This window comes from Tupaia chinensis, unplaced genomic scaffold (genome assembly GCF_000334495.1).
Source record: "Tupaia chinensis unplaced genomic scaffold, TupChi_1.0 Scaffold000341_1, whole genome shotgun sequence".
Taxonomy (NCBI): Eukaryota; Metazoa; Chordata; class Mammalia; order Scandentia; family Tupaiidae; genus Tupaia; species Tupaia belangeri.
Genome location: NW_006159835.1, coordinates 3,666,716 through 3,683,669, shown reverse-complemented (window position 1 = coordinate 3,683,669; position 16,954 = coordinate 3,666,716). Strand labels below are relative to the sequence as shown.

Below are 16,954 nucleotides of genomic sequence, written 5' to 3'. Positions count from 1 at the left end.
CTTCCCTCACTATCTCCCTATTTTGGAATTTTCCTATGACTGTTGATACTGACCTATAAATGAGAAATTCAATTGCAAGCAGTGTGTATAAAATACCTTCTATGATATAAAAACACTACTTAAAAAAAAAAAACCTTAAAGGGAAATGAGATATCCAATGTTTACTAGTATTTTTATTAATTATATTTTACCTATTTGGATTAAAAACAATTCCCAATTTCCAGCCAGTTTACATTGTCAACCCACTCTTCCTAAAATGACTGACCATTTGATCTAATGAGGTTAAAGACCAAATAATCTAAAACTCATTTTCTTTACCTGAGTCTGGCATAGCTCAGTCCAAAGTTTGGGGAACAGTGCAAGATGAAGAGGCAAACCTTCATAGGCAACTAGGACACCTAATTTCAAAAAGAAATCAGAACAGGTTATAATTAAAGTTATACTATTGAGAGCTAAACTCTGCAGGTACAATAGTATGGATCTTTCTGGTTATAACTACGCATATTTCCCCCATCTAAAAGAAATATATAGAGTACTTAAAAGGGGAATGAATTCATTCCAATGTCTGAACCAGAGAAATAATACAGAATGAAATATTGAGTTGTCAAAAAAGTCATGAAGTATTTGTCTCTATTTTTTAAGCAAAAAAAGCAACATGGCTGTTTCAACGACAAAGTACTTTGAATTTATTTATATTATGAACCTAATTCTCAGAAGTGAGAATGCAACTTAAACCAACTCTTTCCTGAGTATTACAACTTTATCTGAGAAATAAACAGAAGCTACTGCAAGTGGCTCCAAAGCCTTCTTGGAGTGAGGTACCACTCTACATGTCAGGTAACTTTCATGAATAGCTAGCTTTTAGGGGAGGAGAGAGGTCAAAAAGATGTGGAAATTAGAAGACATATCATTCCATCCTCTTTCACCTTGCTTCTCCAAAGACAGGGAGAATTACTTTTGTGGCACATTTAAGTAAAAACTGCCCTGAGACTACCAGTTTCTAGCCTTGTCCCCAGGATCTTTCGAGTGGACCCCATCTGGCACTATGTCAGAATTCTATTTGGAACCTCTATGATTTTAACCTCACTCTTGACTATTCCAGATGCCCAATATGTTTCTAAGAGACTCATTCCTCTATCCTCTGCCATCCTACCTCTCAAAGTCACACAAGCTGCAATACGACAATCCTATATAACTTCTCCACCCTCCACATCCCTCGATTCCCAGGGAAAGTACAGTCACAGAGGAGGAGAAATATAATACAAGCTATCCTCCTACAGTTAAGAAGAAATTAGAAGTTAGAGCAGGAGTTGGCAAATGTTTTCTGTAAAGGGCCAAATAGCAGGTCAGGTATTTTGGCTTTGCGCTGTTCCATTTCTGCTGCAAGTGCTCAGCGCCCTGCCAAGTGTGCAGTGGCCAACACTAAATGAATGTATGTGGCCATCTTTCAACAACATTTTTATTTATAAACACTGAAATTTGAATCTCATATAACTTTCACGTGTTACATAATACTATCTACATAGTTTTTTTTTTTTAAACCATTTAAAAATGTGGAACTTATTCTTACCAGCAGGTAGCTGATTACACAAAAATGGTAACATGTGGGTTGTGATTTGTCAATCCCTGGGTTAGATCGAGGATTTGAGAAAATGTTATAAAGGCCAGTCAGATCAGTCACTAAGATCACTTTTGTGGGTAACCCTCTTTATTATTTTCCTATCAAGATTAGTCCCTTTGTAAAGACCCAAGGAAATGATCATCATCTCTCTCCTTTATGGTAACCTAATCTGACTGGGGTTAGAAGCACCTACCCATCTTCACATGATAAAGCATACAAACCAACAAAACATGTCATTGAATCTGTGGCAACAGGGACGAGAGTTCCCACACTCCCATGACCTGTGTCTCAACTACTCATAAAACTAGAGAATGAGGAGGCAGACTACAGTCTGCAGGCCAAATCTGACCCATAGTCTGTTTTAGTATTGCCCTGTGAGCCAAGAATGGCAGTTACATTAAGACTGTAAAACACAAAACAAAACAAAACAAACCCCATGGCCAGACAAAGAATAATAAGCAAGAGAGACCACAGTAACCTGAAAAGTCTGAACATTTAGTGTTCTGCTCTTTGCAGAAAGAGTATAACTACTCTATGGGACCAGCAGTTAGCGTAATGGCTATGTCGCTGAACTCCCATGTAGTTGACCGTGGTTCGAGTCCTGGACCCTGTGGCTTAAACTCATGCCAGGCGCATGTGCGTGCGTGCCCAAGATCCTGGGAGGAGAATGGAGGAGAAGGGATTGTGGCATGGCTACCCCCCCTGGGGGGGTGGTTCCTTGCTTGCTGTCTGCCTGTCTCTGTCTCTCTGGTGAGCGCATGCGCCCTGTAGCAAAAACCTCTCCAAAAAATAAAAATAAAAAAGAGTACAACCACTCTAAACTAGAGGCCATTCTGATACAAACCCTCTTGGGGGAAAGCAGACTATATACTATAATTTCAATTTCTTTAGTCTTTATTTCTCCCAGCCCCTAATTTCCCAAAGTAAAATCACCCTTATTTTTCACAATTACCAAAAAGTTACCACAACAAACAAAAAACCCATGAAGGTCTTTTATGATTTAAAAATCACTTCTGAAAGGTACTCTGAAATAAGTATCCCTTTTTTACTAGAAATAAATAAATATTTATTAGACCTGTTATGCTAGCTATGCCAGGTAATCACATGAAATTTTCTTATCAACTTTGAAAATTATTTTATGCTCGATTTTTTTTCTTGTTTTTGGATGAGGAAATAAAGGCTCAGAAAGACTGTGTAATCTACTCAGGTTCTTCCTCAAAGCAGTTACTCATACGCTTTAGTCCACTTCAGACTTACGATTCAAAAGTCCAGAATCCTCTCAGTAATCAGTGTTTTCTCAACTTCAGTCACTCATATGTCATTTTTATAATTTTGTTCATATGTACTGTCACCTGTACTATTGCTTACTTAACACTCTTCTTTAGATTCACTTAGGGAGGCTAACATTACATTAGCCTTATCTTAGGTATAATATCAAGGACTTAATCGATTTTTCTTTTTCAAGTTTTTCTTAGGGCATGTACACTTACGAGAGAGAGAGAGTAAAGTGAGAAATCACCCTCTGGAGGGATGGCCTCGCCATAATCCCTTCTCTTGTATTCTTTCGTGATTCTGGGCACACACTGACATGCCCAGAGTGTTTTTTCAAACCACTGGATCCGGGATTCAAACCTCACAGTCAGCCATGTGGAATCCAGACATCTTAACTACCATACCATTGGTTGGCCCTAGAATTAATTTCATGTACACAAGTTCTGTACTACAATTTGATGTAATACAGTAAGATTCACTAGTACACCAACTATTTCCCCTGGGCCAGCTCATACAGTGCAGCGTGGGAAGTGCTGATCGCCCATGGTACGCATCTTTAGGCACACTCTCTCACAGTCCTACACAGTCACTCGAGCTACACCTCCTTTGGAAGGCAGGCCACCTTTACAGAGCAACAGAGTTTCAGCTTCTTTCTAGTCTTCCCAAAGCACTGGGCATGAAAAGTCCCTTGCCTGTGTGACTCACTTTGAGGCCAATGCCCTCCTGCTTCACATACTCCTCCTTCAATACTTTCTGGGGTTTCTCACTTACTAGGTGCAAAGCAGAGGGAGAGGCAACCACCAAAGTTCTAAGGCACACGCCTAGGCTTTGCCTTGGTAAATGAGATGGCAGGTCTAAAACAGACTGGCTGCTGTACCACTTATCTTCATTCATCCTATGACTTGGGACTCCTTGACAAGGTCTATATCCTGCCCCATTCCCACCCATGAAAGAATATACAAAAATAAAAAAACTAGGGACCAGCAGTTAGCATAATGGCTATGTCGCTGGACTCCCATGTAGTCGACCGTGGTTAGAGTCCCGGACCCGGTGGCTTAAAACTCACGCCGGACGCATGTGCGTGCGTGCCCAAGATCTTGAGAAGAGAACGGATGAGAAAGGACTGCGGCGTGGCCATCCCCCCTGGGGGGTGAGTTCTTGCTTTCTATCTCTCTGTCTGGCGAGCGCACACACTCTATAGCAAAAACCTCTCAAAAAACAAACAAACAAATAAAACAACAACAAAACCCACAAAAAACAACAAAAAAAACCCTACTCCAAATATATCCTGTCCTTATTAGTAATACCTTCTACCAAAAGTTGATGGGTGTGTTATTTCAAAGAAATAATCTGGGGCCGGAAGGTTGTGAGGTGGTTAAGGAACTACTCCCACATGGCCAACTGAGGTCCAAGTCCCGGACTCAGTGGCCCAAGAATCTCAATAAATAAATAAATAAACAAAAAATTAAAAATAAAAATCTTTCACAAATTGCTTTTGTACATAACATGGTATTTTGGATTATTCTGAACTTCTATGACTATTGTGAAGATTAACTATTTCTCTTACGGTTTCTCCTGAGTTGTGCTACGATTCTGTCTAGTTGCCTACAGGAGTGTTTATCCTATCCAAACAATATCCAGGGGAAGTGGAGGCTTCAACCAATGGAATAAAAGCCATGACTTACGCTCTACTGTGTGACTGATTCATCAAGGTATCTTAGCCCAAGAATACCCCCCCTTTTTTTTTGGAGAGATTTTTGCTATAGGGCGTGTGTGCTCGACAGACAGACAGAAAGAGACAGAGACAGAAAACAAGAAATCACCCCCCAGGGGGGATGGTCATGCCACAATCCCTTCTCCTCCATTCTCCTCCCAGGATCCTGGGCACACACGCACACACGCCCGGCATGAGTTTTAAGTCACCAGGTCCGGGACGCGAACTGCAGTTGACTACGTGGGAGTCCACTGACATAGCCATTACGCTAACTGCTGGTTCCCAAGAATATCTCCCTTTGATTTGTCTAATTCTCATTGCTCTGACATCACATCCAGTAAGTAACCTACTGCTGCTTATCTGGCTTTCCAAGCAGATTACTGAGGAAAAAAAAAAAAACCCTGATGGCCCTATCACCACAGAATATTCGGATCCCTGAGGTAGTTCTTAATAAACTGATTAACTGGTAACCAACTTTGGGTTTATAAATGTCTTCAAACTGCGATCACTATGTATTAGCTTAGCATAAATAGATTTATTCTTGATGGGCTGGTAAAAAATTGGCTTCTGGGGGCCAGCAGGTGGCATAGTGGTTAGGGCACTGGACTCCCACATGGCCGACTGTGAATTGAATCCTGGACCTGGCAGCTTGAAAATCATGCTGGGCATGTATGTATGTGTGCACCCAAAATCCCAGGAGGAGAATGGAGGAAGTCACCAGGTCCGGGACCCTAACTGCAGTTGACTACGTGGGAGTCCACTGACATAGCCATTACGCTAACTGCTGGTTCCCAAGAATATCTCCCTTTGATTTGTCTAATTCTCATTGCTCTGACATCACATCCAGTAAGTAACCTACTGCTGCTTATCTGGCTTTCCAAGCAGATTACTGAGGAAAAAAAAAAAAACCCTGATGGCCCTATCACCACAGAATATTCGGATCCCTGAGGTAGTTCTTAATAAACTGATTAACTGGTAACCAACTTTGGGTTTATAAATGTCTTCAAACTGCGATCACTATGTATTAGCTTAGCATAAATAGATTTATTCTTGATGGGCTGGTAAAAAATTGGCTTCTGGGGGCCAGCAGGTGGCATAGTGGTTAGGGCACTGGACTCCCACATGGCCGACTGTGAATTGAATCCTGGACCTGGCAGCTTGAAAATCATGCTGGGCATGTATGTATGTGTGCACCCAAAATCCCAGGAGGAGAATGGAGAAGGGACTGCAGTGTGGCCATTCCCTCTTGGAGTGACTTCTTACTTTCCCTCTTATTATCTCTGGTGAGCATGCACACCCTATGACAAAAACCCCACTGGCTTCTGATCCACGCTAGATGCCTATTAATAGTCTAGTCTGAAGATATTGATCCCATGAAGACTTTTAGAAAATTGTCAACCAGTCAATTCCCTAATCAACACCATCCTGATATCACAAAGAGATGAAGCATGAATCAGAGCTAGCTGTGCTTTGTATAACCTAAATTTAATCTTTTTACTTTTACCAGTATTCTAAATTTTAATTCTAGAGATTTTAAAGATATAAAATGAGGTATATCATGTTACTTGCAAAAAATAAATTTCTGGGGCCTGTCCCATAGCACGGTGGTTAAACCCTATGTATAAGAATAGCTCATGCTCCTTAGGAACTGCAATTCTAATCCCAGGCCCAGCAACCTGAAAAACATGCCAAGTGTGTGTACACCTAGGATCCTGACAGAATGGAAAATAGAGGAAAAAAGACTGCAATGTGACTACACTGTATTGGGTAGTGGGATATTTCTCTCTCTTGCTGGCAAATACATACATCCACTGGAAATGAAGAAAAAAATCTATTTCCACTTGTTTCTCAAGCCAGCAGGTTTGAGATGTGAATCATATACTTGCCCATGTGGGGACCCACCTACCAACCTTAAACACCAGACTGTGATGTTAAAATTTTATCTGAGCATCCTATTGTTGAATTTGCATGTGAACTGTGGTACCTAAAAAGAAAAGTTACGCATTTGCTTATCAGTTTGTATATTACTTTAAAATTTTCTTTCCAGGCCAGTAGGTGGCATAGTGGTTAAGACCGTGGACTCCCATGTGGTCCACTGAGGTTCCAGTCCTGCACCCAGTGGCTTGAAACTCTTGCTGGGCTCATGTGCATGCCAGCCCAAAAATCTCAAGAGGAGAATGGATTGTGGTGTGGCCATCCCCGCTAGGGGGTGTTTTCTTGCTTTCTCTCTGTCTCTCTGGTGAGCACAAATACCCTGCAGCAAAAATTTCTAAGAAATAAATAAGTAAAATTCTTTTCAATTATAAAACCAATGCATGGGGGCTGGCAAGTGGCATAGTGGTTAAGGGTGTTGGACTCCCACATGGCTGACTGTGGTTTGAGCTGTGGACCTGGTGGCTTGCTTTCTCACTTTCCCTCCCTCCCTCCCTCCCTTCCTCCCTTTTTCTCTCTCTCCCTCCCACTCTGGTCAAATTAAAAATAAGTAAAAAAAAAAGGGTAAATAAAATAATTCTTAAAAAAATATATGATTAACAAATAATTTATGTATTTAACCTAGAAAATAAAAGTCCTCCATAATTTCATCCTTATAGAGTGTAATCCTCCATTTTTTTTTCTGTGCATGCATTGACTGACATTGATTATAAGAATGTGATTAAATTCTGTGTAATTTTTCAAAATTCTTTTCATGTTACTCAGGTGAATTCCTATTTTATTTTAAAGTGTATCTAATACATCTGGATTATGGTTTACCTAACTAAGCATTTGCTGATGACATTTAGGTTGTTTCCACTTTTTATCCATTATAGTGGAAGTGAAAACAAACATCCTCTGTATGTTGTTGCATACTTTCATGAGTACAGTAGGGTGGATTCATTGATCCAGTATTGCTGGATTAAAGACATGAACATTCTAACTTTTAGTTGACAATGCCAAACTACCTCCCAAACTGACTCTAACTAGCACTCTATTATAAAATCTCATTTCTACCCCAACTGCTCAAGTATGAGCATCATCTACATTTTATTGGGCTCCAAGTTTTTTTTTTTATATATATATAATTAAAAAAGAGAGAAACAAATCATTATTCTTTGCTTTATTAGTGAGACTGGGCAACTTCCTATATGGCTACCAAACATTTACCTTTTGTGTGTCTCTGAAATCCCTATTCATGTAATTTGTGAATTTTGCTTAATGCTCTACCATCTTATCAAATCCTAAATGTCAGCCACTTATCTGTTAGGTATACAAACAACTGTCCCATCAGCTATTATTTGCATTTTAATTCAATTAATAGTCTTTCCCACATGGAATATTTTCAATTTTATGTAGTCAAAAATTTCAATTTATGTTATTGTTATAGATTCTGTATCTTGCTTCACATGGTCTTCCACACCTCAAAGTGGTATTCATATGATCTCATGCTTTTCTTTCATATTTCAAATATTTTTTCCATTAAAAATTTTTTTTTTTTTTGCCCAAGGACACATGTACTTGACAGAGAGAGATAGTAAGTGAGAAGCAAAGTATGAAAGTCCCCATAGGGGATGGCCACAACACCATCCCTTCTCTGCCATCTCTCCCTCCTTTCAAGATTTTGGTATGCACGCATGCACACCAAGCATCTTTTGCAAGTTGTGGGGTCCAGGACTAGAACTGTATAGATAGCCATGTGGAATCCAGGACACCAGCTGGCTCCACAATTAAATCTTTAATCATCTGGGAATTAATTTTTGTCTACAGAGTGAACTAAGTATTAAAGACTTGGTTTTCCCCCCAAGAGAACTCATTAGTTATTTCAATACCACCTATTCTCCACTAATTTGATGTCATCTTTATTATCTACCAAATGCTCATGTATCCTTGTGTGTGTTGGAACGCTTTTTTTAGTGTTGAAACTAGGTATTAGTCTGTACCCACATCATTTTATATTATAGTTTATTTTTGTGTAAGAATGGGGAGGAAAACATATCTATATTTGCAAAAGAGAAATAGAAGGTTAAACAAAAACTGCATAAAGTTGATGACGGACAGGTCTGAGTAATATTGTAATCTAAACCTTTTTGATTTTTTTTTTTTTTAAGAATTATTTTATTGGGACCAGCAGTTAGCGTAATGGCTATGTCGCTGGACTCCCACATAGTCGACTGCGGTTCGCGTTCCGGACCCGGTGGCTTAGAACTCAGGCCGGGCGCATGTGCATGCGTGCCCAAGATCCTGAGAGGAGGAAGGGATTGTGGAGTGGCTATCTCCCCCTCGGGGGTGATCTCTTGCTTTCTGTCTGTCTGTCTGTCTGTCTCTGTCTGGTGAGCACATGCGCCCTATAGCGAAAACCTCTTCAAAAAAAGGAAAAAGAATTATTTTATTCATTGCCATTATTTAATTTAATTTAATTTTATTTTATTTTATTGAAATTGACTAGAGAGAGAGAGAGAAGGAAAGAAAGAAAGCTGCCAGACCTGGGACTTGAACCGTGGTCAGCCAAGTGGGAGTCCAGCTGCTTTTAACCACCGTGCCACCTGCCGGCCCCTCTGATATTGTTTTGAATTGTGAACTAGGTGTATGTATTAAATTCTGAAATATTACTATATCACTAATAAATATTTTATAAATCAGCAGTACCAGTCTCTCTTACTCTTTTTCAGAATTTTTCTGGCGAAACTTATTTTTTTAACTGCCAGAGGGCATGTAGAGACAAAGGTAGAAAGTACCCCCAATGGAGCATGGGCACACCGTAATCCCTTCTCCTCCATTGTGTAGGGATTTGGGGACACACACATGGAAACACACAAGCTTTGGCAGTTGGCCATATGGGATCTGGCTGCTTTAGCCACCAAGCTACTGGGCTGGCCCTGAATTTTGCTATTTTTTTTTGTGAAGGATGATTTATTTAGTGTTTTTGTTTTTGAGAGGTTTTTGCTATAGAGCACGTGTGCTCGCCAGAAAGAGACAGAGAAAGCGAGAAATCACCCTCAGGATGGATGGCCACTCCGCAATCCCTTCTCCTCCATTCTCCTCTCAGGATCTTGGGCATGCACGCACATGAGCCCGGCGTGAGTTTAAGCCACCAGGTCCAGAACTCGAACCACGGTCGACTACGCGGGAGTCCAGCGACATAGCCATTACACCAACTGCTGGTCCCAAGATTTATTTATTTAGTTTTATTTATTCATTCATTTATTTTAATTTGACCAGAAAGAGATACAGAGAGAAAGAGAAAGTGAGAAAGTAAGCCAACAGGTCTGGGATTAAAACCGTGGTTGGCCATGTGGGAATGTCCAGAGAGTTAACCACCATGCCACCTGCTGGCCCTGCTATTTTAAAATATCAAGACTGTAGAGATTTTTCTATAAGGCATGTACACTCTCTCTCATGGGGGGGGGGGGGGGCAGACATCACCCCCCAGGGGAGATGGCCATGCCACAATCTTCCTCACAGGATTTTTGGGTACACGCGCACACGTGCCCAGCATGAATTTCAAGCTGCTGGGTCTGGGTCTTGAACTGCAGCTGACCCTGTGAGAGTCTAATGCCTTAACCACTACGCCAACTGCTGGCCCCAAAATATTGTGATTTCAGACACACTGATTTCAGATGGCAACAGGCAGCTTTATTCATTTTCCTTGAATTTTTCTTTTTTCTTTTTCTTTTCTAACCCCATCCCTGAAAGTCTGCTCTTTAAAAGCACTCCAATCTTTCTTTGCTTTTGGCCAGAACCATCTCCCAGTAATTAAGCAAAATGACAACATAAAGAGGAGAAGCACCCGATATATGTTCTCTAGGCCTTTTAGAAAACACAGAGTGGTTCCTTTGGCAACATACATGCAAATCTACAAGAAAGGTGATATTGTAGACATTAAGAGAGTGGGTACTGTTCAAAAAGGAATGCCCCACAAATGTTACCATGGCAAAACTGGAAGAGTCTACAATGTTGCCCGGCATGCTGTTGGCATTGTTGTGAACAAACAAGTTAAGGGCAAAAGTCTTGCCAAGAGAAATAACGTGCGTACTGAGCATATTAAGACTTCTAAGAGCAGAGATAGTTTCCTAAAACATGTGAAGGAAAATGACCAGAAAAAGAAGGAAGTCAAAGAGAAAGGTACCTGGGTTCAACTGAAGCGCCAGTTTGCTCCACCCAGAGAAGCACACTTGTGAGAACCAATGGAAAGGAGCCTTAGCTACTGGAACTTATTCCCTATGAATTCATGGCATGGTGGGTGCTAAAAATAAACTAATCTATGGTCTATAAAAATGTTTGCCTTGGAACCAGCAGTTAGCGTAATGGCTATGTTGCTGGACTCCCACGTAGCTGACTGTGGTTCAAGTCCCAGACCTGGTGGCTTAAACTCACACCAGGCATATGTGCGTGTGTGCCCAAGATCCCAAGAGGAGAATGGAGGAGAAGGGACTGCGGCGTGGCCATCCTCCTGGGGGGTGATTTCTTACTTTCTGTCTCTGTCTTTCTGGCAAGTGCACATGCCCTGTAACAATAACCTCTCAATCAAAATAAAAAGATGTTTGCCTTAATTGAGTATAATTGTGTTCCCTCCCCAAAGCTAATTTTTTATTAGGCTCTAATTTATTTTGTAATATCTTTATTCAAATTTAGTTCTTTTTCACCGGAAAGATGCTAGGTGATTTGTGCAACTAATAAAACTCAGTTGGGTAGAAAACTGTAAAAAAAAAAAAAAAAAAAAAAAAAAAAAAGGGCACTCCAATCTTCTGTTATTTGGGTACCTATAATTCAACTGTTCTCTGCAATTCTAAGCTACAATTATCACGCAGTTTAATTTCCTTTAAAAAAATTTTTTTTTTTGCTAGGGGCCAGTAGGTGCTATAGTGGTTATGGTACTGGACTCCCACATGACATTAAAATTCGAGTCCTGGACCTAGTGGCCTGAAAATCACACCAGGCCCATGTGTGTGCATACCCAAAATCCCAGGAGAATAAAGAAGAGACTGGAGAGTAGCCATCTCCGCTGGGGGTAGATTTCTCACTTTCCCTTTCCTCTCCAGTAAGCACATGTGCCCTATGGCAAAAACCTTAATTTTTTTTTTTCCTCCCAGAGAACACATGTGCTCACTAGAGACAGGGAGAAGGGGAGGGAGAAAGCACTATGGGGAATGGTCATGTAATAATCCCTTCTCTTCAATTTCTTACTCCTTTTGGCATTTTGGGTATGCACACACATACCTAGCATGTTTCTCAAGCCGCTAGGTCAGAGGTTCAAGCCGCAGGGTTGGCCATATGGGATCCAGCTGCCCAATTACCATGCCATGGGTGGGCCCAGGACATAACTATTTTAAACTTACCCTTTCTACTACTTCTTGCCAACTATATTTTCCTAGGAAATTAAACAAATTGAAACAATCAACTCTGCTCATCAGTGTGGTGACTGACATGCCCCCCCACCCAAAGCCTATGTCTAGGTGCTTCTCTTTAGAAATAGGCGTTTCAGTTAGCAGAGAGAATCTATTTGTCTATTTTGAGCTCTGAGACATAACTTCTCAATTTTTAGGAGGTGCAAGGACAGTGTTGTTTTCGGGTTCTTGTCTAACTTCATTGTCCAATATAATGTCTCTAATTTTCTGTATTAACTAACATAACCAAGAAAAAGGTTTTTCTTGCTCAATTTTGGTTTGCATCTAATGGTGTGCCACGAGCCATATTTAGCTACTTATCAATTATTTGGTTAAAATTACATAAAAATGCAGTTCCTTATCTTATTTGAAGTTTTCAACACCCACATGTGGCTATGACATTGTAAGTGGTGGCAGAATTAGAGAATTTATTTTTCTTTGAAAAAAATTTTAAGAATTAGTTTAACTTTTTTTTTTTTTTAATTTATTTTAATTTGACTAGAGAAGGATAGAGTGAGAGAGAGAAAGAGGGCAAATGAGAAAGCAAGCTGCCAGGTCTGGGACTTGAAACATGGTCAGCCATGGGGAGTCCAGTGCCCTTAACTACCATGCCACTTGCCATCCCTGAGTTAGAGAATATTTTTATCCTTGTAAAAAAATATTTTAGAAGCAGTGCTGCTTTAAAGAACAGTGTTTCACGACTGTAAGAGTGATGAATGTCAAGTATGACAGTAGTTGATTCTGCTGACATGATGCTAGGTCCTTTCCCACGTCCCCCTTCCGCCCCCTGAAACTATACATTTGTGTTGATGAAGAAAATAGTTCCACACAGACAGAACATTCATTATTTGGTCAAGACTGTTCCAGAATAGCTCCTCTTGTAACTTTCGGTATAAACCAAGAACTTTTCAAAAGATTGACATCTTTTTAAGTCCCCTTCCTTATCTGGGAGCAAGGCTGTAGTATTAGAATTCTTAGATATTTTCTCATTTCTCACCATTGCCACTGCTAGATTCTAGACTTTTAACAAGTACTATGACCCAGGTTCATAACCCTGAAATTTGAGAATATCCTCATCAACCGTGCCTCTGCATTCTGGCCATACATATACAAATCTAGTTCATAATAACAGGTGGAAGGAACAACCCTTCAAATCTGAAGATACACAATTGCCTATCAATAAGATGGCCTCTTCTGTTTTCTGAAGAGAAATTATATCCCACCTTCTTGTTAGATAATGAAATCTAAGGTAGGATTCACTTTTCCCATATCTGCAATGGACCGAAACCTTTTCCATAGGAAGGAGGAGGTTATAAAAGGGAACCTAAGGGGGAACTTCTGGGGTATGGTAATATTCTAATTTCCTGATCTAGGTGGTGGTTCCACGAGTATTTTATTCCTTACCCTTTAAAACAAAACTACACAACACTGGAGAGGATCCCGGGGCATTCCTAGGTAGTCAGGAGGTAGCACCCACAGAGCCCTGGAACTCTGGGGGCCCAGAGATAAGAAACATCTGGAGGAGAACTATGTATCTTCTGAAGGCTCATCAGCTAGAGAAAAATCACCCAAAAGGAGCAGTTTTCTAACAGTTCTCAGGCATATCCTCGAAGAGACAATATTATACTGAAGAATAAGTCATTTTGAGTTTTCCTCCCCGCCCCCATGGTCTTATATCCTATTTCTCATACCTTCCCTTTCACATTTCTCTTCTCACTGTTCTCACTATGATATGAGACTTACCTCCTAATTACTCACATATGCACCTCTGCTTCACGCTGGCAAGCCTACTCAGCTTGCTCCTGGCACCGCCAGCTCCAAAGTACAGCTGGCACTATAGATCTCATTTAACCCTCAGGATCAGGGCTGGGGGAGACCACCTCTAAGCCTGCCTTCCTAAGCAGAGCAGTTTTTTTTTTGGTTTGTTTGCTTGTTTGTTTTCAAATTCTGCTGGGCAGATGGTGGAGGACTAGGGCTTCTACGTACAAAAGTGATTAGCCCTACTCCACACTCCTTTATAGGCCAGCTGAAACTCTGGTAGAACTAGTCAATGGAAACCAGTAAGTTGGTGTTTTCTTAATAAAAATTAAAATGCTCCCAAAAAATACTAATTAATATTTTTAAACATTTACTTTAAAAAAGAAAAAAAGAATTGTCTTATTTTTTTCTCCCCTTCCTGAATGGCTAAGGGCTTAAAATAATTCAGTGGAATTTACTGCTCATCTTTTATACTTACTCAGCTTAACTAATGTTTCAGTAAATTTTTCACAGTTGATTGCAACTCGGCATAATAGATGGATGAATTGATGATAAGAAAAGAAGTAGTCTAGCAGCATACGATCATAAACGTCATCTTTGCCCTGAAGGTTAAAGATGATAAAATGGTTGCACTTAAATTGTATAATAAATTAAAGAGCATATTTTGTGCAAAAATGTAATAAGTTCAACTAAAAGCTGATTAAATCTTTAAATTCTATAAGAATCTAATTTTAAATTCCAAATTCCTAATAATGTTATTAAGATCTTAATTGTCATAAATTTTCAGTGTTCAATTGCTATCAACTATAATTACCCATTATTTCTACATACTTGAATAAAGTAAATTACTGTAGGATTTTAAAATCTGACACTTTAGCTCTGCAGACATATTCAAGGAGAATAAATTAAATTTGATTTTTAAACAGATTCCAAGTTATTTCTATAATGGTTACTCCAATGTTAATTATTTTAAATATTTTATCTTTAAAAACTTCTCAAGTAACACTTTAGATCCAAAGCTGGGGGGCAAGGGAGAGTGTGAATAAAGTGTGAATGAAAACGATAAAGGGGAAAAATGGTTTAAAAAAAAATGTTGAAACTAAGGTAAATTATCTGGTGTCAATGTAGCTTGTCTCTATAATTTTAAATGGTCATTATTTAAAAATAAGCATTAGAGGACAAGAACCAGACTAAAAAATGATAAATCTACCCATAAGTGAGATTATACTTAGGTCAAAGGAATATAATTTAAGGGTAAGAAAAGAAGTCACTGATTATATGGCCAAATTTAAAAGTAGTAAGAACCTAGAACTTGACTTTTCAGATTTAGATAATATGACCAAGTTATAATAATTTAGCCTAATGACAAATACTTTGACTTATTATTAAGGTAATTTTTGAGGGGAAAAAAAACTTACTACTTGTGCTTATTGTTGATTTTGCAAATATTCAACCAACATTTCAGAGCACTAAAAGGAAAAAAGTCCAAATGAGTCTAATCTTAGGATCCACAAAATGGTCACTTAAGCCTAATAATACTGATAACTGCCAAGGGGGAAATTTCAAATCACTGTACTACAGAAACATGATTTTCCTGACACCCCAACATACCTTACTGGTTTCCACCATTGTGGGCAAGAGGCACATATTGAGTTCAGGGCGCGGAGGCCGAATATTGCTTTTCCCTCCTATTAGCTTGATATTTTCTCGACAAGGGAAATAAGGTCCAAGAGACACTAAGACATTAAAAGTGTACAATAAGAATAAATGGAAAAAATAAATCTCCATGCTTCAGTGTGCAGAATGATTAAATGTGAACCATATTGAAGTACTATGGTAGATGAATACGTACTTGGTATATTACTGTGATGGTAAGTACAATGGTTGTGTTGTAGAAATGGAACCAGAGTATGAAGAAAATCATGGGGACTCAAAAGCACTAGTTCCTTGAGGACATCTGAAAATAAAAACAGAATTTGGATATTAAAAATTGGAATTATATCTAATACCTGTTGTAAGCTTAAATACTATTGGGTAACTATTTGTAGTCTGCCAACCACTCTTGACACTGGGGGCAAATCTGATGCTCAATTAATAAGAATCAGCAGAGTAATTAACCACAATAGGGTCATGATATAGAAACAGAAGTTTAAAACACTATTTAAATTTAACTGAGTGAAGTTTTGTGGGGAGCTATAGTGAGAAAAGTAATACATATTGATTATGTGCCTTCATAAAATCAATCTCAACAGTTTAGGAAAAAACCTAAGCATCAGAGTTCTATGGATCTGAGGTCTAATTTCCGATTTAGTTTTTGTTTTGTTTTTACATTTTTTTCATAGGGCACATGCACTCACCAGAGAGAGAAAGAGAAAGGGAAAGTGAGAAATCACCTCCCAGGGGGGATTGGCCACACAGCAATACCTTCTCTTCCAATCACCTCTCGGGATTTTGGGTGCGCACACATGTACCTAGCATAATTTTCAAGCCACTGGACTTGGGACTTGAACCATAGTCAACCATGTGGAAGTCCAGCACCTCAACCACCAGCTACCTGCGGTCCTTCCCTCCTCGAGTCTGATTTTAATGTTTTATAATACTAGCTCATGAGGACAGGCTGTTGGCAGAGGTCTCTGGTGGTCAGAGGTTATTGCTACATGCCCCTTCCCTCTTCTGAAGAATTTAAAAAACGGGGGCAAAGACCAGCAGAGGGTGTAATGGTTAAGTTGCTGGACCCCACATAGTCAACCGTGGTTACAGTCCTAGGTCCTGTGGCTTAAACCTCCCACTGGGGGCATGTGCATGCCTGTCCAAGATCCCGAGAAGAGAATGGAGGAGAAAGAGATTATGGCATGGCCATCCCCACTGGGGAGGTGATTTCTCACTTTCTGTTTCTCTCTCTCTCTGGGGAGGGAATATGCCCTATAGCAAAAATCTCTCAAACAAAACAAAACAAAAACCAAGAGGGCAGTACTTACACAGAACAACAAGACCAAATGCTCACACAGAATAGCTAGAGTTATTAAAGCTATTTTGAGAAACTATAAACAAAAGTTATAGTTTCTAAAGATAATTAAGAGGCTTGAAGGTAGTAAAACATTCACCATAAATTTAAAATGGGAGGGATGACTTTTAATAGCCACAAATTATCATTTAAGGGAAATACTCAGAGCCAAAAAAACTACTGAGAACTATCTTTAGGTAAAAGAATTCAAAATGAAAGAACCGCTC

General features: G+C 39.5%; 1 protein-coding gene across 4 annotated transcripts in view; it reads right to left on the bottom strand.

Moving 5' to 3' along the window:
* The window catches only part of USP34 (ubiquitin specific peptidase 34), a 246,799-nt gene that overhangs the window by 7,246 nt on the left and 222,599 nt on the right, over positions 1–16,954 (bottom strand). For 3 of the 4 annotated variants that reach the window (XM_014589224.2, XM_027773341.1, XM_027773340.1), the window contains 4 exons: positions 15,576–15,680; positions 15,335–15,459; positions 14,202–14,325; positions 319–398 (listed from right to left, as the gene is read on the bottom strand). In XM_014589224.2, the coding sequence (XP_014444710.2) occupies positions 319–398; positions 14,202–14,325; positions 15,335–15,459; positions 15,576–15,680 (434 nt within the window). The remainder of the gene's footprint in view (positions 1–318; positions 399–14,201; positions 14,326–15,334; positions 15,460–15,575; positions 15,681–16,954) is intronic. The other variant, XM_027773342.1, reaches the window with a different exon arrangement.